The sequence below is a fragment of the Trachinotus anak genome, unplaced genomic scaffold, assembly GCF_046630095.1.
Source record: "Trachinotus anak isolate AG129_WGS33_773 ecotype Australia unplaced genomic scaffold, CSIRO_AGI_Tana_v1 ptg000008l, whole genome shotgun sequence".
Lineage (NCBI taxonomy): Eukaryota > Metazoa > Chordata > Actinopteri > Carangiformes > Carangidae > Trachinotus > Trachinotus anak.
This window is the reverse complement of record NW_027273859.1, coordinates 21,747,415-21,769,853: the sequence shown is the minus strand read 5'-3', so window position 1 is coordinate 21,769,853 and position 22,439 is coordinate 21,747,415. Positions and strand designations below refer to the sequence as shown.

At 40.9% G+C, this 22,439-nt stretch overlaps 1 protein-coding gene across 1 annotated transcript in view; it reads right to left on the bottom strand.

Moving 5' to 3' along the window:
• Positions 1 to 4,173: 4,173 nt before the first annotated feature.
• LOC139624393 (ADP-ribosylation factor-like protein 15) overlaps positions 4,174 to 22,439 on the bottom strand; it is a 100,906-nt gene continuing 82,640 nt past the window's right edge. The window contains exon 5 of the mRNA XM_071483476.1: positions 4,174 to 6,217. Within this exon, the coding sequence (XP_071339577.1) occupies positions 6,065 to 6,217 (153 nt within the window). The 3' untranslated portion in view covers positions 4,174 to 6,064. The remainder of the gene's footprint in view (positions 6,218 to 22,439) is intronic.

The window sequence follows — 22,439 nt, the reverse complement described above, 5'->3', positions numbered from 1 at the left end:
TTCACTAAGATTTACCTGCTGTGGATCAGTTGCACGGGGGAGTTTTTCAGACTCTAATCCGTGAAGATCCCTGTTCATAAATCTGAGGCTGTGGATGAAGTTTGGAGGGTAGAGCTCACAAGTTTCAGCAGGCCAAATCTGTTCCAGGAATAGACACATTTGTGAGGGTTTCTGCATTCTTACATTTAACAGAAACAAATGTGAAGAGATAATGAGAAAGTCTGAGCTACCAGCCCTGCTATGAAAAAGGCCTTTCTTGTCCAAACAGGATTGATTGGAAAGACACGACAGCTTGTTTGGTGCCCAATATCCTCAATTTCCACTTCTGATTAAATGACTTAAATACATTCAGACTAACTTAATATACTCAGATGTGCTTGTGTATCATGATCTTTACATCAGACGTAATGAAAAAGGCAGCTACATCATGTTTAATCTAAATTCAATTAAGGGTTAAACTCAAGTTCAAAAGTTTTGTATTAATTAGCTGTAATAACGATTGTGGCGTGTTGCTGCAGAGTGTATTCACTCACTGCTTGGCAGGGCTGTAACTCATTGACATTCTATCATGTTTGATGGATTATTTTGTTTTACTGCTTGACCACAAACCTGCAGGATTCCTCCACCTTCACATTCAGCGTGAGGAAGGTCGGCTCTGAGGAATCTCCTGCTGCACATCTGAAAACACAAAGCTGATAAAAAAAGAAGAAAAAAAACACCTGTTAGAGTATCTTCAATATCAAATAACTGTTGACAACTTTGAAAGTACAACAAACAGTGAAACCATTTGATTTTGTATGTTGAGAAGAAAAAAAGTCTCTGTCAGGGAAGGCTTTGAAAAATTTCAAAAATATTTAACAGGATTTTTCTTTTTGCTGTAGTGCACCAGGCACATTATGGGCTTTTGGAAGTGTTTTTAACATTAGTATAATGGTCAAATAATCTTTAGATTCTACAAAACAAGCTTTATGTTGATTTAAAATAAACTGTTTGGGCTTAATTGGAAAGTCCCAACCAGATTGGTGGTAAAATTAAATAAATCCAAATATGTGGAGTGACACCAGTTGGAACGAAGCGCTGCACAATTTGTGACTCTTTGGAACAATCGTCTCACATATCTGGAACTGATTATTAGGTCCAGGGAACATTTCCTCACTAGCTTACATCATATTGATGCATTTCCGTCATTTGTGTTTGTTTTTCAAATGGGGTGTGTGTGAGTGTGTGTGAGAGTCATGAAGGCAAGAGAGTGTTGAAACAAAGAGGAAACACCTCGAATGAACCCAGAGATCCTGTCTGATGACTGACTGGCATCTCGCTCTCACACATACACACATGCAACATGAGTGAAAGCAGCATCAAGGGGCTGATTTCTGTGCTGCGTCACTGCTCGACAATCCTGAGGAGGAGAGCAGTTTTTTTTTTTGTGGGAGCAGCCCCTCGCTGTGAGGGGCCGGGAATGTGGGGTGACCTGCGTGGAGCACCAGCTGTGGGAGGCAGAGCAGGGGTACAAGGCCCAGATGGATATCAGGGCAACATCTGTTCCACCTCCTAGCAGGGTCTTATCAGCAGAAATGCTGCCACACACACTGGATGGGAGAAGACAGAGAGAAATGGGCATTCTTTGCAGAGTTTAAGAAAACATGCCTGCTTTTGTTTGTCTTGTAAACAAAAGTTAGGTTCCCCGTCGGGTCGCGCATTTGCATTTCACAAAGCTCATACAACAAATTTCCTTTACAGTAATGCTTCCCGACCAAAAGGGCCAATGCAATTGAGACAGTAAAATTCCAATAACTTTGTTTTATATAAATGAGTCCCACTGTACTCTGTATTTTGTCAAACCAAAAATAAATAAATAAAAATAATACATGTGATTTTACTCATTTTCAGTCTGCACAGCTAAACCTGCAGCTGCTTGAATGAACCAGTTTACTTTAGAAATGTGTCCCAAGATATGTCATGTAACATTTAATTTGATACTGTCAATACTTTTCTTGTTTTTGTGTAACAGCTATTGTTTTTGGCAGGCACGCTGTGTGTGGATTTATCAAACACTGTGCGTAGTATATCAAAGAGCTTCTGCTTTAGTGTAGTTTGGGAGTCATACTGAGGTCATGCTGAAAAAGGTAAAATGTGAGGATAATATTTTTTTAAAAACCCACATGGCTCCTTTCATTCTGGAGTCAGTCTGCTTCCTACACTGTAAAATCCTGAGTGTTGATTTTCAGTCCTGAAGTCTTACACTGAACACAGCCCATGTTGAAATCCACTCCACACGTGATGGAAGATTTCCTGTCTTTTCATTGACTTGGATGCGTGTGTACTAAACAGAGTGTAACCAAGTTGTAAATGCAGACACCCGATACTGACGTGAATGCAGCGCTCTTGATGTCAGGAAATCAAAACCCAAAAGACAAACAATAAACTATGATGGAGGCGGTGGCTTGGAGCATTAAATAATTGGTTGCGGTTGGCAGGTTTGCACTCTACTGAGTCTTGGAAGCTCACTTTGTTTTGTGCAGGGTCTTACTCAGTTATTCTCTAAATTGCATTTTTGCATGTTTCACCCTTTTGTTACAAAACACACCTTCACTTTATATTGCTGCCAACAATTAGGCTTGTCACAGTTTCTTTTGGGATTTCTGTTAGTGTTTTTCCTCCCTTCCAGGCAGCCATTAATTACCATTCATTTCAGTGAATTATAAAAATCAACTTGCACAGACTTGAATGTTTCTTGAGATACTGTATCCATCAAAGTAAACATCAGGTCTCCACTAAAGTTGCTTGGTAATACAACTGTGAGCACAGACTGATCAGAGAAGTCTGGAGTATATCATCACACAACATCAATAACATAACTTCTTGACTGGGTCTGTCGCCAACGAGGACAAGACAAGAAAAACTCCCACAACACTGCAGCTAGACACCAGCAATTACACAGGTAGAGCAGGTAAAGGTTCAGTGAGGATGGAGAGGACTGGCTGCATCTTTTTCATGGGATTAAAATCAACTGTACAGACAGAAAGAGAGGGTGAGGAGGGAAAAAAAGAGAGAGAGAGAGATAGTGAGAGAGAGAGAGGTCCCCTGTCTCTCCCTTTTTTCTCCTGGGAGGGCTGTTTCACTAAGGTTCTGGCCTCTTCCCTTCCCAAAGGGCACCCTGGATGCCCATGCCGAGGGAGGGCTGCTTTGGCGTGACCAAAGGGAAGCAGAGCGAGCAAGAGAGAGACAGAGAAATGGAGAGAACCCGAGAGAAAAAAAAAACTGTAAGGAGAGAGAGATAGAAAACAGAGAGAAAGTGAGAGCGACAGGAAGAAAAAAGGGGAGTGAGACAAGCGCAGCAGCCCATGGTTTGTCTCAGGGCTGCAGCAGCTTCCAGAGCTGGTGTGCAGCAGACTGAAGAGAAGCACGTCTGCCCCAGAGGCAGAGACTGGAAAACAGGATCAAAGAGTCGCCAGGGCAACCTGCATGACACACATTGTATTAAAGCCACACGGTTAATTTGAAGGAGAGGGAAGAAGGGCAAAAGGAGAAAAAAGGGGAGGCAGAGGTAGCACAGAGTAAAGTATATTTATCAAGAACTCCTGTCTCACTTGGTTAACTTTCCACTCAGAACTTTCTTCAGCTGCTCCACTTTGACTCTGAGCATTTTTTTGTTTTTTAAACTTTGGCTCGACCTCCACTGGTTCATCTGCGTTTCTCTGATTATCTTCCAGCGTCTCAGATTTCGACCTTAAATCAAAAATCAGAGACATTGTAAAGAAAATGTTTCCAGAAACATGGACAAACATTCAACTCATCACACATTTCATACAAATACATGAGGTATGAATATCACATTATACAGATATTTATTTAAACCAGACCTAAACCCTAGTCTCTAAATTCATACCTGGTCTAAATTAATTTCTGTTTTTTACAAACAGATGAAACATGACAAACATGAGCTACACTGTTCACCAGTTTTTCATCATTCGTCGTTTAGTGATAATACAGAAAATATTTGTACTGTTTAACAAACCTACAAACTGCCATCCATACCAAGATTAAAGGGTTACATATTAAAAAACATTATGGCATTCAATGTGACACTCAGAGATATAATATATTAAACAGTTTACTACAACATTTTAATAAGCAAAAGTAATCAAGATGTAAATAACAACTGAGACAATATTAAATTTTTAAAACTTTAATTGCCATTTTAGACAAAACGCATGATTGAAAAAACCAAAACATACAAAAAACCAAACAAACCCAAAACAAAAGAACAAAATAGACTGCAGCAAATGTTTTAAAACCTATGGGTCAGCAGATGATACACACAGTGTGGCATTGGAATAACCTCTCCTAGTTGAAAGATTTATTTTGCATTCAAGCAGCTGAATGCACTGATCCATCTAGACTGTAAAAACTACCTGGCAGATCTCAGGTCAGGTACAAAAAGTGATTAAATCTCTAAAAACCTGACAAAATACTGAACATACCAACAACAAAAATGCAAAGCACACGAGAAGGAGGTGTGAACTTTATCCATTACTGAAGTACATCCTTGGGAACAAGCACACACCTGTGGCACAATGAATGCGACTCATTTCAGACGTTTGGAGTCCACACGAGGGCAGCCAGGCTGAAAGATGGCATCTGGGATAAAAACCCCACTGAGCAGTAATGGGGACAGGGAGCGGAGCTGATGTGGAGGGGCAGTGTTGGTTGGAATGGGTTGGGATGAGTTGGGGCGGGGGTCCACGATAAACAGCAGACAGGGAGGGGTCTTCACAGACAGTTGGAAGGCATTAGGGTGTCGGACAGGGACTTGTCAGATGCAGCTGTTGCTGTGGCTGATTGATAGAGTTTGTATTCCACCCTGACGGGAGACTGGAGTCGCTCGCCAGTGTTGAGAGGCATTATGTCAAATTCAAAAGGAAAAAAAAATACAGAAAAAATGCAGAAAAACAAAAACAAATATTACGTTTGCTTAACACTGAAATGAAACTAAATCCATCATGTCTCTACCCTGTGGCTACACCCAGCCCGGTCAATTATCGCTGGTTTTTTTTTCGTTTTTTTTTTTCGTTTTGGTCTTTGATTTGAAAGAATTCATAAGTGTGGTATGATATATAAAAAATCTGAACGTAGCTCTACGAGGTTAGCATACAGAGCTATAAAATATATCCTAAGTTGCACATTTATAAAAAGCATTCAGACTTGTTCTCACATTCTCCAAATGGACTCACGTCTCCATAAAGTCACCTAGCACTTAGTCACATGATAAGTAGAACTTGTGTATGGCGGCACAGGAGGGTACACAGCAATATGCTTGTCTGCATATACATAATACTCCAAGAGATACTCAGACTACACTACTCAGATTAGATATTCAGACACGGTGTGACGCACCGATATGTAACTATCGTACATAACACAAGGCTTTGGACTATGCACTCCAACCACACAACGACATTCGTTGTTACTGAGTCAAAAGGAGAAGCACACTTGACAGCCATACAGTACTTCTCAGTGGAAAGGATATCAACAGTGCCCACTCAAACATCCTGTAAAGTAATTAGTGGAGATGTTAAACATATCTACAGACAACCTGGGCTCCACTTTGTGTGACGGTATGTGTTTGAGTGTGTGTGTCTGTGTGTAAGTGTGTGTGTGTGTGTGTTAGTGTCCAATGATGACTAAAGGAATGCCATACGTCCCAAATGCCACTGGTTTAATCACAATGGCACAGACAGTAGTAAACAAGATTTCCATTTCTGGCAAAGTTCAATGATTTTTCATGACAAACTGTTTTACATCAGGGGGGTTTAATGGCAGCTCTCCTCTGTCAGGTTGTAGTGGTTGACTGTTGACTGTGCACACTCTTCAAATTTGAAAAATGAGACCGCAGTGAAGGGTAACATACAATACACATCTCAAAGAGAGAGGCCAGCATCTGCTGTATTTTCTTATGTGTACATGTTTTGGTCTGTGCATGAGTGTGTGAACATGGGCACCAGCAGGATGTGGTGTTTCCTTGACGTTAGCCGCTAATGTCTCTGCATTAGCAGTGTTAGCATCATATCCTTGCAGGCTCTGTTTCTTTGTCCTCCAACAGGTTAATGAACTGACCAAAGCTCTCCTTCACCGCCTCCATGTTGTCGGTGGTGCTGCCCTCCAAGATCCAGCGCTTCCCTCGGGCCAGCGGCTCCAGCTCAAAGTACTTCTTGATCTGTGGGCAACAGAGAATGTGGTCAGTGTCAATCCACACACTCAGAAATTATCACATTCAGTAATTAAGTAGGAATAATGGCTCCTGTTTTCACACATTTACATAGGTGCAAACATTTAAAGATCAGCAGTTGTATTAGAACATCTTCATTCATTCATTCAAATAGTGACTCAAAAAAAAATTAAATAAAAGCAACAACACCCGTCTCAAACCATGTGCCATTTACAGCAAATCGTCTGCAGATTTTTATTATTAAACAAACATTACAACAGATGATTTTACTGGTCATCTATTACCTTGTGCTTTAGTAATGAGCAAGGTTGCAAATCTGCTAAAATTTTAACATGTTTTTAGACAGTATGATTCAGCCAATTAGAAATTAAGAAGACCCAGGTCTATCAGTTTAAGAAAAGCCCTGGTTTTAATGTTGCATCCCAGTTTTCAGAGACCACACAATGTCCCCTCTGAGACTAAGAACATTAAAAACGAAAAAAGAAGATCCCTGTGTATCATCACCATCCTCACCAGTAGTTTTCCGTGCACAACGTGTTTTCTTCAAATAATCACTTACAAATACATGGTAAAAAAACAATTCAAACACAGATTTGCACCTGAATGCAACCAAACGTACTGCAGTAAAACAGAACAAACCTACATGAAATAAAACAGTCTTCTTATCTGAGAAATATGTGGCTTGTTGGTTTGGCACTGTTCTTTGTAACAGTTGATTATAAAGTTCATATGTTGGCTTTTGGCAGCTCATGACAGTGGGGGTGCGGTGAGGTCGGGGGGAGAACCAGAACCAGCTGTTACGTAAAAACAAATCTCAACAGAGAGAAACAATGTCTTAGACCTCCACTGAAGGTGCTGCAGGTTGTTAGGCTTTCTGACATTTTTAAGCTGAGAGTAATGGAAGCAATTTCGTTTGCCCGATGTGAACGAAGTTCAGCCATCGCCTCCTGTTTGTCTGATAGGGAGTGAAGAATGTACAAAGACAAATGTGTTCTGTCAGCAGCCCTGAAGGACAAAAAACAAAAACAAAAAAAAATATTAAAATGCCACTAATGTCGTAGATGCAATAAAATTACAATTTAACTCCACATATACTTTAGTCAGTTTCACACTCAGATTGACAAATTTGTGTTTGTAAAGCAAACACGGAGTTATCAGTATATGAGTATTCATACTTCCTTTAAAAAGGTGATACATTTCAAGGGCTTTTTATGCATTCATCTTTACTTGTTAAAATAAAAAGATCTTGAAACTAAATTCCCAAAGTAGATTTTTTTTTCTTGCATTTTTCTACCAATTATTGTAATCTGGTTTTCACAGTAGTTATTTGTTAAAGGACACAGGCTGGAAAGTGGAAATTCTACAATTACTACAGAAATACCAATGCTGTGAAGACATTTAAAACATTACATGACTTAAGTTATCGATTTTAATCTGTTTAGCGTTCAGATTCTGATATTTCTACATTTTTCTGCAAATATAAAACAAAGACTGTTGATTGAACAGATTCTTGAATATAAATTGCAGATAACCTCAGTATTCTGAAAGCAACACAAGAACACAAATAGATTTGAGCACCCTGTAAACACCACCAAATCCACACAGGTGCCCGTCACACAGTCAAATGACTTTTCAACTTCAAGTGAAATTGCCTTTGTCTAGACCGTGCTGGGCTGTCTAGCTGTGCCATGGTGTGTGGCATGAAGAGGATGGGGAGGAGGAGAAGGAGGCGGAGGAGGGGGGTATTCTTTGTGTCTGATCAAATCCAGCCAGCCATGCCAGTGAGTGGGAGAGTGAGCGTTGTCTCTGCCCCCCTGAGCCGAGTCTCTGTCCGGGTGTAATGTGAGTTTAATGACAGATTAAGTCACCTCAGCCGCGTTTGGCTCAGAGGCCTGGCTAGAAAGCCGAGCGGACCCAAACAGTGTTAACAAATCTGTCTGGGTAACTTGAGCTGCCCTAGTCCAGCCTGTAGCCCCAGACCTAGACTGCAGACGATGCGGCTGGCTGCCTGTCTGGCTGACTGGCTCAATTGACTGCCTGTAGCCAAGGCCCTCTTCTGGAAGACTCTGGCCCCTGCACTGGCAGACAGTCAAAAGGCCAGCAGTGACCTCTGTGCAAGTGCAGACAGGCTAAAGCTTCTCTCACTTCCCCTCCTTGCCTCGCAGACCAACAGAACACACCCAGGGGCATCTCACAGTGCAGCAAATGCCTTCTTTAGTACTATGCAACAGACAACTGATCTTACCAACGACACCAGATGACTTATTAAGTTTTCAGTACAGCTTTACAGCTGTGCACTCGTAATAACATGAGTAGTCTGAGATACTCAAGGATCCCCCATATACTTTATACCTCGTTGATATGAACACTTTCATACCGACCACATTTCACTGACAGGGCACATTCAATCCAGAGATTTTAATCACACAACAGGCGGAGAAGATACATCGCCAAAAACACTGTCTCAGTGTAACATGACTGAAGGAACCCCATGACCTAACAGTTGGGTGCATCCACATTGGCAGTCAACAGTGTGGCCCAAACCTTTCTCTGAGATTAAGTCCTCCTAAGCACACTTATGCTTGCTTAAGGAATTGCGTGAGGCAGTGGGAAGGGTAAGCCACACAAGACGTGGGTTGCCAGATGGCTCCTAGGATGACCACTGGGTCAGCCAGTCTAGCTTCTTCTAGGTCATACAGAGCAGGGGCCTCGCCTTGTGCATGGGAGAAAGCGGCTTATACATGCATGAGGGTGTCAAAAAATCTTTAATCACCTGTGTCTGTGTCAACTGTATTCCCGCTGCTGGAATCCAGCCATGTTAGCCACTGGGGTAAACTGTTGAGGGGAGAGCCATAAAACTCAGGAAAGCAGAACTCTTTGGCGACAGGCCTGAATAATTACAGTGACTTCTGAGTCTGACCAGTTGTGCAGAGTGGACGATGCAATGACTGAGAACTTGCATGGGCTGGATTTTTATAATATATATATATTTTTTTTTACAGACAATAATATTAAACATTACTGTATGATTCAGTTGCCCAAACTGATAATGATCTTTCTTTCAGGGTGGAGATGCATGATTTATATATGCAAACCTCAAAAGTCAACAAAATTACTTAATCCATTTTATTGAATGAGATTTAATTGGAGATCTGGCATACTATACATTGGTGAGTGTTTTCTCCTTTAAATATGAAAAGATGAGATCTGTTTTACAAGGTTTCTAAGCTAACAGTAACACAAACAGTGCTGCAAAATTATGCAGGAGGCTCCTTCAGTGAGCACAAGCTTGCTGCAAAACTACAGGGAGTGCCACAGGGACAGCGTTGCAACATAGTTTTAGTGTGCAAACTCCTGGGCGTCAGCAGGGAGAAATCTAATGGCAAGACAAACACCTTCTCAATTAATTCTGGATGCCGAACTCTGTGATGCAGGCATGGAGGCTGAAGACCTTCAGGTGGATCGACTGAACTACTTAAAAGAACACCAAAGAACACCACAACTCTGCCTTAAGTGGCTAATTTATCTTTGTGTAACAAATGGTCAAATTATTTTTTTTTAATTTCATTTTTTTCATTTTAATATGAAAAAATCTATCTGACATGGTCATGCACAAAGAAGGTAAACATTTTAGTGGAAAACATTTTTTACAAATAATTGCTTGCAGTTGTTTTTAATAGTTGCTTCCATTTAGAAATATACAAATGAGACTTGATGATAAACTGATGAAGGAAGATGTAAATTAATGTTGAAGTGTGCAACTGATGAGGGAGAGGGACAATTTGGTCAGGGTGGGGGTGGGGTGTGTGTGTGTGTGTGTGTGTATATATATATATATATACACACACACACACACACACACACACCCCTTTTTATATATATATATATATATATATATATATATATATATATATATATATAAAAAGGAATTTCTAGGTACATTTCTTTACTGGCTGTTCAGTATCTAGGCTATTTGTGGGACAGAAACTTAAATAAACTTGACCTACAAGACTGTAAGCTTCCTATAGAAAGAACATTTCTTTTCTAACTTTTGTCTTACATTTCTTTTTTTTTTTGAGAAAATGAGTCTGGTGTAAATGTCTTTTCATTAACAATATATCATAAGGTTTGACAATTTGTGACCCAGTGTCTGCCGAGAGTTGCTGCACAGCTAGTCAGCTAAGCTTAAGCTGCGACCCTGGCACTACTTCAGGCTCCTTAAGAGAGCGGATGGGCATGCACAGCACGTGCACCCAGCTGCTCCCTGACCTATGCCAGATTACTACATGTGATGGTCACTATTGGTATCATGCCAAGTCAAGAGGATATCCTGGCAGAATAAAAACAGCTTTGGCGGCTGTCTCCGGCCACCAGCAGCCCTGCTCTGGCTTCCTGACCAACTAAACACACCAGGGAGGCAGACAGAGGCAAAAAAAAAAAGAGAAAGATGCCTGAGCCAAGTTCTAGTCATGGAGGTGCATGATGTTGGCTGTTGAGAATATATGTGAGAACACCCCCTGACAAATTTATATCCATCACAAATTTATATCCTCTGTTGCACAGTGGTGTTCCGTTTAAAAATAAATTTGAGGATTCAAACTAGAAAGCAGGTGGTATTGTGCTCAAATGTCTATCTTCTTAAATTAGAAGCTTTATTGAAAGAACAAACAAACAAACAAACTAAAAAATCTTAAAATCAATTACAATCTAAGCTGAAGTAAAAAATAAAAACTACTTCCTCATTTTTTTGAATCATTGTTAGAGCTGCATCACTAGCTCACTCACGCTCAGATTCACACCTATAGGCAGTTGGATCCAGACTGACTCTGTACTTCTCTGTCAAGGTGCCCAGCAGTACAGCTATTAGAGATACACAGTGTAGGAATTCAATAATAGTTAAGCTAGAGGTTGACATGTTGATTGTCATACCATCAGGAGGATAAAAATAAAATAAAATAATAATGATTAAAAAAAAAACAGCTCCAAAGATGACAAATCGTCTATTTAATATTTATTTAAATTGTTGAGAAAGACTGAGAGAGAGAGAAACTGACTTTATGACAAGAAATATCAAAAACTCAAAAACTGCCTTTGTGCAAACAATGTCACAGACAAAACACCAGTAACTATTCTCTACCTGCTGGCATACTGCCTAATTTTTTGTTTTATTACCATGTCTGTCCATCTTTGTCACTTTGTTTACTGTTTAAGTAAGCTCAACCTAAACAAGGGTTCAATAATAAAAAAACTGAAATGCTGCCAAATACAACCAACCTTTGCCACATTGTTTGCAATGGTGACTTATCAACTTCAAAACTGAAGTTATTTTTCATGGAACATTCTCATTAATTTATCTACGCCCTGTAGGTTTCTTATAGTAATTTTTGCTGTTGAGTCTGTGCTGAGTAATTCAGGTTACGTGCCTTTCTCTCAAGGGTGTAATGGCAGAGGTCCAAGATAACAGAGTACACTCAGTAAGCATGCCATGTTCAGGATCTTTTTGATAAAAAGATTGCTGTGGTTCAACGGTCTTGCGCTATGCACACATATTTGGGAAATCTAAAGTCACTTTTAGCATTCTTGCAGAAGTTAACAGCAAAGCCAGATGTAACAGAGGCACGTTTGCATGATACACTCCTACAGCAGATCGGTATCGTAAAAGAAAGTTAAATGACTGCTGTCAACTCTCAATTTCTCATCTAGGGAAAGTTTTTTTTGTCAAGTCTGGCTCTTGCAGCTGCCTCAGGTTCCAAAAGTCTGAGAAAAATATCAAAACTAAATTCAATGATATCAAATAATACTAATAATCTATTCCTGTTTAAGTAATAAGATCATATAAAGACGAACAGGAAATGTTCACTTGAGAAGATTTTGCCTTTTAGCCATGTTTAAAAAAGCCAAAACATAAAGAGACGCTGATAAAAAGAACTGCTCCAACAGATAAGTTATTCATCAAACATTGCTTTCCTCTAGGCAACTATCAACATTTCTCTGTAGAGCAAAGAGAGCTTTACTCAATAAACTCATTGGAGAAGTAATGATTTCAACCTTGAGCTTTTCATTTGGATTGAAAGCATGTGTGCATAAAGTGACCTCTGAAAAAGGAAGGAGAAAGTGGCACAAAGGGGTTTTTGGACCCCACTGTATATATTAATTCAGAAGGGAATTTTTAATATTATGTTAGCTTTAAAATAACTGTGCCTCACAAAATGGAAGATCTGGCCTCCAATGCCATTGTCCCAATATGTACCATGACCACATGTCTATCGCGCTTCACTGTCATGTGTCAAAACCTCACCTCACAAGTAAGTTATAATACTGGAGAAGGAAGCATTAGGGGGTCTCTGAACTAGGGAAAGTGGCATGCTCAAATATCCAAGACAATCAATTACACCATCCCTTGACATGTTGGCCCCTGTGAAGATATCAGTCACTTGAAAAGTGGCCCACACTGGCGACTGCATTGAAATGGGAGGGTAATGTGAGATCCACTTACCATCTAATAGATATGCCTCTGTTTGCTTTTCCGGGTTACCTAAAGAGTCTAAAGACATGAGAAAGCCCTGAGGTCTCCAAGAGGGGAACACTTGGGAAGCCTGTGAAAAAACAAACATTGCACCACAAACTGTGGGAGGTGTCAAGTGAAACAGCCCACTGGCCAGTAAGTAAAACCTAAAGCCTATTTAAAAAAAGGCTTTAATACCTTGGGCAATGGAGCCACGGTTTTGCATCTGAGGGGATTACTGTAGGTATATACAACCTGATAACCTGTTAAGTGAAAGTATTAGCTGTAGGTGAGGCACATAAGACTACCACCTTTGTTTCCAAATTGCATGAAGTGATAACTTCAGGACCCCCCTCTGAACATTGTTGGGATAGCTAGCAGGTGGCACAGTACAGAGTGGGACGTATAAATAGCTCAGCATGGCCCCTGTGCCAAATGTTACCCCATCCCATGTCTGTAACAATTTGTGTATGTATTCGCACTCACATCCTTGTGGGAGTTGTCATTGTTCACCAACACTGTAGTGGGCACTGTGGACAAATCTACAGCAAGCACACAGGAGGGTTGCTCTTGAAATCAACAAAGGCAGGAAAAGCTGAACTCGCTGTCTCTAAAAGTCTCACAATGGCTGCATGGTGCCATTGTACAGCATGTGTTGTTGTCTTCTACTTGATTCCTTTATATTAATGTCTTTAAAAATGGATTAGCTATCTGATGGCGGGCACATTTTTGAGGGAGGCAGAGGATGTAGCAATCAGCCCAGGAGTAGCAAAGACCAACAAGCCAATCATCACTCAGGAGTGGTGCAGCTGGCACACTTGAAGACCTTAATGTTTTCAAATTTTGTAATTGCAACACTAGCCTGAATTACATAATTGTGGTGGTGCCCACCAGAGTCCTAAGACCCATGTAGAACCATGCAGCAGGTATTACAAGAAAATTCCGAAGAAAAATACGAACAGAAATTTAAATGAACCCACACAAAGACAATAAACCTTAAGTCCAAACAGAGAGGGAGCAAGAGAAAGACAGAAAGATATAGTCTTTCAGTTTAGTTCTTTCATTTGCTATGGAAATGTCCCAGGCATAGCAAGCACATAAAAGCATTGAGGCCACCCTGGAACTAAGCCATAGCTTCAGAACTGTTGGACCAGGGGATTCAGCAGGCAACAAATTAAGACTTAAGTCCCCATGTCACAGTGCAAAAAGTGAGCTGCATTTAGATTTACTGTCCCGTTCCACTCATATGGGACCATGGATCTCCCCTAGGCTCAGCTCAGTGCAGGTTCAAAGTTATTCACTTGCGGTACAATTCTCTTCAAAGCCAACTGACCACTGCCAGATCAGAGCCATCCTCAGAGGCGCTGTAAATCTAAGCAAGACTGCACAGGGGACATTCTTGCCGACCCTTTCAATGTGCTCCTTGGAACAATGCTATTGCACTTAAGAGCCTACACAGTGATAATGTCCTTTCCATATAGGCAGCAATTCTGAAAATATATCTAAAAGATGTGCCTGACAAGGTTCCCATTTGGACAATGAGCAGGTTTATCTTTTTTGCTTTGTTTTTACAAGCAGATTATTTTTATTTTTCTTGCAGCATATCAAATGACTTCCAAACACACTGGCTGCTGTTACCTAGGTAAATGATCCATGCTTCAAGTCTGGTAGTGACAACAGCAGATGCAGTCTGCATTTGCAGAACACACATTCAAACATACTTAAATGCTGGGGGATTAGGGCTGCGTGATAATTAAGTGTTTATCTACTTTTGGCAAAATCAAACTGTGCTGATATGATCTTATTATATTATTATCCTACTAATTGTTTTTTTAATATTTTTCAAATTAATAATTCTGAACAAACTGTTACAAAACAAAACTAAAGCATTGTTTTACATGTGTAGAGTGAAAGTAAAGTTTATTGCTTTGGACATCAGTTTGATTATTTTATTTTAAATTGCAAACATCCTTATCAGTATTGTGACAAAGACTTCAACCATATTGCCTGGCTCTACTGATTAGTTATCAGAACAATCTAGGAACAGATGAGCAATTGGACCCTCAGAAACGGGCACATAAAACAAGCAAAGGGCACATTTGCCCAAAGTGCCAGTAGTTTCTGTTATACATCTCAAAATACAATTATCTTGGGGTCGGGACCCTTAAAAAGATCAAGGACTGAAGGTGAGAAACCTGGTGTAGTTTCAGTCTTAAAGCATGAATGACATTTTCTATAGTTAGAGTGGAGGTTGGGGGCAGAGGGGAAGGAAACCATCCATCCTCTCATGTAGGTTGGAACATAACTGGCAGGTTCAGTAGCTGGGACATGGCCCCTTCACCATGGGTTGACCTATAGGACACTAAGAAAAGTCTGTGAGGGCAGACTATGTGGGATGTGAGGGTAGTTGGGGGGTGGGGTGCCCATGTTTGCCTTGCGTTATTACAGATTTACAGTAACTCAATTTATGAAAGGCCAAGAGCTTTTTGACAAGGAACATCTGGTCTGTGAGACTTGAGCGGGTGAGCTGGCGTCTTGCCCATGCTCCCTGCTGCAGAGGCCAATGTGCCAGCACCTTCCCTTGAGCCCGCCCTCCTCCTTCTTGTGAAGAAGGCCGCCTTGCTGAAGCAGCCCACACAGAGGGCCCTCAAAGCCCAGGAGGTCCATCACAAGCCACCCCCCTCCTCCAAGACCCCCCTAGTGGGACCCTCCACCCCTTTCACTCTGAGGCCCTCCTTTCACGCTCCAGTCCTGACAGTTGACCAGCTTGAAAGCTGCAGAAGGCCCCCGCTTTAGCACACAGCACGCGGCATTACAATCAAAGTGCTCCCCCTCTGCAAAAGATTTAAACCATGCGTCAAGTTGGAGTCTGCACACACACACACACGCACACACACACCCACACACACGTTCACCTTCTCTCACATTGACAAACAGAGACACACATATACCATGGGACCATCATATTGGAAAATCAAGGTTCCTTGGTTTTCTTATCTTTTCCGCCTTGCATACCTTCTCCTATTCCTAATCATGACTACATCGTCACATTGCTTCTTTGTGTGTATGTGCACGTATACATATTTGTGTGTGTTCTCTAATTAATCACAGAGAGGTTTCTTACAGTGGATCGCAACAGAGCAGACAAATGAGGCAAAAGACTAATCAAAAAGCTTGTTTGGTCAGGAAACAGAACATACATTACATGCACCTTTTCCAGCTGTTTCAAATGAAGTTACTAAATCACTGTACAAACAAGCGAAATTAGTTAAATCTACACATCAGTGGTTTCTTTGTGTACAGTATATGGATAGTTACAGTGATCCCTGGGCTCAGCATCAAAAATGAGATTTGATGTACTTTAGGAAATGTGTTTATTTTTATGCACTATTAAATCCCTCTGTTACAAAACTGCTTCTGACTGGTTTAAATCATTACCAGGAAATCAGGAGTGTACAGCCAAAGCTGTGGCCCAGCCCAAGCAACAGCTGCCCCAGCCACAGCACTAACAAACATTTTCATACCACAACTGTCAAGGATGAAAGCTGTCCCATGTGATCTTTCTTTTTCAGTCAATTGTGCATAAACTCAATAATGACCATCAACAGTGAGGTATTTGAGAAAGGAAGAACAAAGGAGACTGAAACAGAAGTTTTCCCTTGTCACCTCTGAAGAGCCTGGATGAAACTTTTGTATAATTTTGCCATTCCATCAAGGAAACTTAAAAAAAACAAAAAAACATTAGTCATTTTGAGTTTTGTCAAAAGGGTAAGTTTCTATGGATGAAAAACTCGGTGGTAGAAAACCCCCAGAGATTCCCAGCGTTTGATCCCTGTGAGTCAGCAATGGAACCTGGGGGTCAAATCACATGCTGAATAGGCTTTCGGAAGTCTTGTCCTGGCTAGTGGCGGCCGGTCGTCCGACCCTGCTTGACCAGCAGACAAAGGGAGGGCACTGACTACAATTGGGATGGGGGGGATTCTTTTCTCCTCCAATGGAAAGTCCGTTCCTGAATAGGGTCTGGCTGACTGAATTGCGTTCCACACTGATTTTGAGAGTGAGGACCCACTGGGGTCAGGGTTCAGCATAATTTGACGCGGGCTGTGGGAAAAGGCGAGCACGATGCCCGCACAACCTGCCGACTGCCCTCTCACCCACGGTGCCCCTTAACCTCCCAAAGGGACAGACCACCAGCCCAGGGATGACAGGATGAGAAAGGCTGTATGGGTGGGAAAAGGAAAGAAAGCGGAGATGAAGGTGGGAGGGAGGGCTGCGCTAGCAGGATAGACAAAGATGTGAGAGAGATAAACCATCAAAGAAACGAGAAGTTTCTAAGTAGCTTCACATATTGCGCTCCGAAGCTCTAGCACACATTCTCTAGAGGGTAATCAATATGTGCAGCTTGACTAGTTTTCCAACCCTCATCTCCCAAGGTGGGATGGATGAAGCACTAGGTCTGTGAGATTTCTCCTGGCACTGAGGGTCTGCAGTCTTTCTGAGTGTAATCACTCACACACCATGCGTGCAAGCAGAGGTTAATAGGTGCTTGGAAGTCTATGCTACAGTACATCTAAAAGTGTCTTGCCATTCATGAAAGAGTCATACATTTACTAGCTAAAACATCTGGACTCAAAACAACCTCCTGAGAAGTGTAGCTTAACATCAGGGCCACCTAGAAAGTTTGCATGGAAATATGATTATACATTTTTCAGTCGTCCACACTCTGACTTTCCTTGCAAGCACTTTCTGGTCATCATCAGGAGGAGTGACAACTATACTGCCATTTCCTTTCATTCCTCTAATTGTAAGAGGATACGATAACCAGACAGGAGTCAGGCATTTTGTTTCTTATACAAAATGCAAAGATGCTGCCACCACTGAGGCAATTTTCTGTTGCCCTGCTTGTTTCGAAACAGAAAACGTTCCACAGATATCACAGACTTTGTGGGATGGGAGACTGATTATGTGAACTTTGTTTCAACAATCCCTCCACACCAACAAGAAGCACTGCTGATACCTGTGGCATCAGTCGCGTTACCCTGAGGTTACAGAAATAGTCAAGAACTGCAAATTTGACAGGATTTATTGGTCTGAACTGTCTTTAAAAAATAGCTGCATTAGGTTACACGGTTAAATGGTTAAGTCACACAATGAAGAGCAGTGACAGTTTAAGTGTAATATAAGATTGAAAGGCAATCTCTGACATTTAAAGATAGTTTAATTGTGACAGTTAATGCTGGAAAATCAAGCTGTCTATGTTTTAACAGAGTCATGGAAGTGCACATGGCGTGGCCACGTGCTGCTTTACATGGAATGTCACACTTTGGGGTGCCATACAGTACACCTCATCAACTGACAGGAGGGGACCAAGAACACACTCACAAACCACACTGAATCTTCTGCAGTTTGTATGAATTGTTTGCAAACATCTCTGTGTAAAATAAAATCCTTCATTAAGCGTGATGTAGGAAATATACAGTTTCATCTTCATTACTCACAGTTTAGAAAACAATATACTGACAAGAATAATGTGGTGTTTTTCTCAGCGCAAATAAAACCTGAGAACTGTGGACTGCCACAAACTGTGCTTCATATTTCTGTCAGCAGATCATACTGTAAGTTTCCTGACCAAATGATTTGTTTGTGCAATGTAAAATAAAATAAACCACAATTATGACAAGCATGCGTAAAGAAAATCAGTTAATTGCTACTGGCGTCCAAAACAGGAAGTTAAAAATTACTCATAAAACTGAACATCAAAAGCGTAACAGGCAGTGGAATGGGAAGCTCACTCTGGCACTGGCACTTGTATTTTATTTATCTGGAGAAAATGTGCCCTCATTTAAAAGGCCAACACCTTGTAAAAAAAAAAGGGCCAACTGGACAGATTCATCTTGATTATATGTAAAAAGTAGAACAGTATCATTCATTTTGTACATAAAAATTATGCATCAGATATTATTATAGTGATTCAGACCTGTTACGTCCGTGAATATTCTACACATTATCCCAGTGAAAACCTCTTTCATGCTGTCATGATGTCCAGGGCAACTTGAGCTTGGCTTTCAGTACGTTGTTATATTGCGGTCAATATGTTTATATAATGTGGCCAAAGAGCCGTTTTGCACTTGACTAGAAATGAGGGACAGAGCTCAGCAAGGTCACCTGCTCCTCATCCGTTTTTCCACTGTAGCCAGCAACTCACAAGTCGGGGGTTGGGGAGGGGAGTTGGGGGTGGGGAGGGTTGGTTGCTGACCGGCTTCAGTCTAGACGGCTCAATACGCAGTTGACTTTTTAAACCCGCTTGTCTGGAAAAAGAGCAGACGTGAGGTAAGAGGGGGGTGAGCTGCAGCAGAGAGGTGGTGGTGCATTTTGGCTGCCACAGCCAGCAGGATATGCTCACTACGAGCAAGCAGCGAGAGAGGGGATGAGAGAAAAAGGGAAAGAGCGGAGGAGAGAAAGGGAGACAGTGAGAAAGGGATACAGTGAGGCAGAGAGAGAGAGAGAGAGAGAGAGAGAGAGAGAGAGAGAGAGTGAGAGAGAGAGAGAGAGAGAGAGAGAGAGACGCTATCGGAGGGAGCCATCCGAGTTGTGGCTGTGGCTCCATTGTCAAGGTCAGCGAGTCGCGGAGTAAAAAGTCACGCCACCTGACCCCCCTCCCACTCCGCCTGTCTGCTTTCCTGCTGTTCATCCCTTGTCCTCCCCCTCAGTACCTCCATCAGTCTCGTCTGCTCACTCAGCACACACGGTGAGAGAATCTAATCTCAGTGATTGCACAAATATTCTCATCGTCATCATACAAAAAGTATTTTACAATTTCCCAACTCGAAGCAATTTGATAGGTACATTACAGCATAAGCAAAAACAAAAAAAAAATACCCAGCTGCCTGTTTGACATCTGAATGCTTCCCTTCCCCTTGTAAAACAGACTGTCAATTCCCATGTCTACGAAATAACTATGGTGGTCTCTGCTGATCATGTGTCTAAACTCTGCACCAGAGATATTTATGCAGGAGCAGGACTTTTAAGGTTTAGAGCACATTCATCTTCATTTGGCATCTTGCAGAAAGGTTTTAATGGGAAATTAGCAGAATATGAAAAGAATGTCTGTTTGAAATGCTGACTGCACTCGATTTGCAGTTTCATTAGTCCCAATCTCTGGCAGTCTAGCTGACAAAAATTATTTGACATTGCACAATGATCTCATCTTTACAAGACTGGCAATGAGCCCTTTTTGAAGTTCTCTTAATTATTTTTCTGCAGACAGTAAAAGAAAGATGAAATTGGCTCACTTTTAATTTTGCAACATTACTTAACTCTCTTAAGGCAAAAGCAACCCACTGAAGGATACTAACATCTGCTGAATCATTTGACCGGGCTGCAGCAATCCGTTACTGATTGTCTGATGGGTCTGAATGTTTACTACTGATGATTAAATCTAAACGAAAAGACTAAAAAAGGTTATAGCTCATAGACTGCCCTTATGATGATTAAGTACTGACCGGAGCTTATTTCAGGGATGAGGTAAGTGAAAAAACAAAGGGCAAGCCAACGCAACGGTGACATGCTGTGCAGCAATAAGCATAGCATCACTTTTGTTGTGAGCGTCAGTGTTTACAGACTAGCTGAGGTGAGCAAACATGCCCTCGTCCAAGCCTTTTAATATCACCAGCCTCAGTCAGGCTGCAACAATCAAAACAAGCTAAGGGAGGACAGAACATACCCATCAGGACCCATCACGACTTGTGTAATGACGTCAGTCAATGAACATGAACTTTTAATTCCGGAGATTTTTAAGAATGTGTTGTAATGCTGTTTGTATATGTTAATGTGTGGCTGGATGTGATCTGTTGTGTGTCTTGTTTTGGTTCTCATTTCCTCTGCTGTACTCAGGTCTCTCCAGCAAAAGAGAAAAGAGAAAGAGAAACCTCCTTTTTTGTTTTTGCAAGTAACAGACCATTTCTCTGACAACATTATGAACTAAATCTCTAAAAACAAATTTAAATGTCAAAGGAAGCTGCTACTGGCAAAATTTTATAAACTCCTGCTAAAAAGGAATTAACAGAAGGGAGGATTTGCAAAAAAAAAAAAAAACTTGAAAACCTCAAAAACTAGATATCACACAACATTCTTATTGGTGACTAATGTAAAACTTTCATCCTGTTGATTATTCTAAATGAGCTGGCAATAATTAGACATTTCCACTCAGTAATGACGCAAGTGTAAGGTATTGTAAGGGTGATATTTACAAGTTAGTTAGAACCATTTGGTAACAGAGTTGCTCACGCTGTTGTTTCCTTCTTAAGGTTCATTGATTGGCCCTTACCTGTGCCTCATCGTCTACACAACCAATCAGCAGCCACTGGGGAATTTAGAGCCACCAGCGTCACAGGCCACAATGACACACACACCATGTGCCAGACGTTTGACGAAAGTTTCAGACACTGGGCACCACATGAGTCACTGAGCACAGCCACCACCCAATGTGTGCCAAGACCTGCAAGTTCACCATGTGCAAAATGTGACAGAGGACAGTGGTTGACTAGCCACTTCCGTCTTGGACTATTCCCAACAAACTTTGATCAAAAGTTATCATTGCACTTTCTGCAATGTTTAGTGACTGCAATGAACACTGAAAATGGAATTACGGTCCCAGCTACATGAGCTATCCAAAACCAGTGTGCATCCAATGTGATTTCTTTGGGGTAGCTTCTGAGCTTATAGATTTTTTTTTTTTTTTTAAGTAATTTCAAATTTTTTTCTCTGGACCCCCAAGCTATAGCATCCATCAAAAATATTGTGTTATTAACTATTTATGAATAAATTAGCTTCTAAATCAAAACTTCTGAATGGATAGAATTCACACCTGTTTAGGTGGATAACAACCAAGCTCTTTGGCAGATTAAAGTAGAATCCTGTTGGTTTTGAATGAAGTCAACAGTTCAGATGAATTTCATACGAGTCTGATAAAGCTTTTTTTTCTACAATTCCACGGTTACCAAGCGCATATATATATATATATATATATATATATATATATATATATATATATATATATATATATATATGTTTGCTTGCCACAGTTTAAGACTCAGTGACGAATCATATCAAAATTCACAACTTTAACAAATTATGATCATAACTGCCAGATCATTTTTCAGACAATTATTAGGACCCACTCACATTTGGATCACATTAATGCATCATAGATTGCGTAGAAATAGGGCAGGCAAGACTCAGCCTGTGCTGACCTCCATAAGTTGTGCAGGGTAGGACACGCTGCAACACATTACGTACTTGGCAGCGTAACTACTTAAATGATACATGCTGACAACTTCTGAACTAAGTCATGGCTAAAAGCAAGTGGTCTATGGGACGTAACATTCAAATAGCCATCTGGATGTCTACCACCTGTCGAGGGTGAGTAAGAACACTGGCTAGAAAAGGGATGCGTCATATTTCAAACAAAAGTTAATTAAAACTTAACAAAGTTAATTTTGTTTGTTAAGTTTGTCCATGACTACAATAGTTAAGGAGCATTTCCGATCAATCTACCACCAGCAATTCACCATTCAAGCTCCGAATTTCTCTATCATCTGTCTATGAATCTATTCACCCAGCTATCATCTACCATCTCTACCTTTCTAGACCTTAAGTCTGATCTCCATTTATGCACAGAATGACATTCATTACTCTGATGCAACT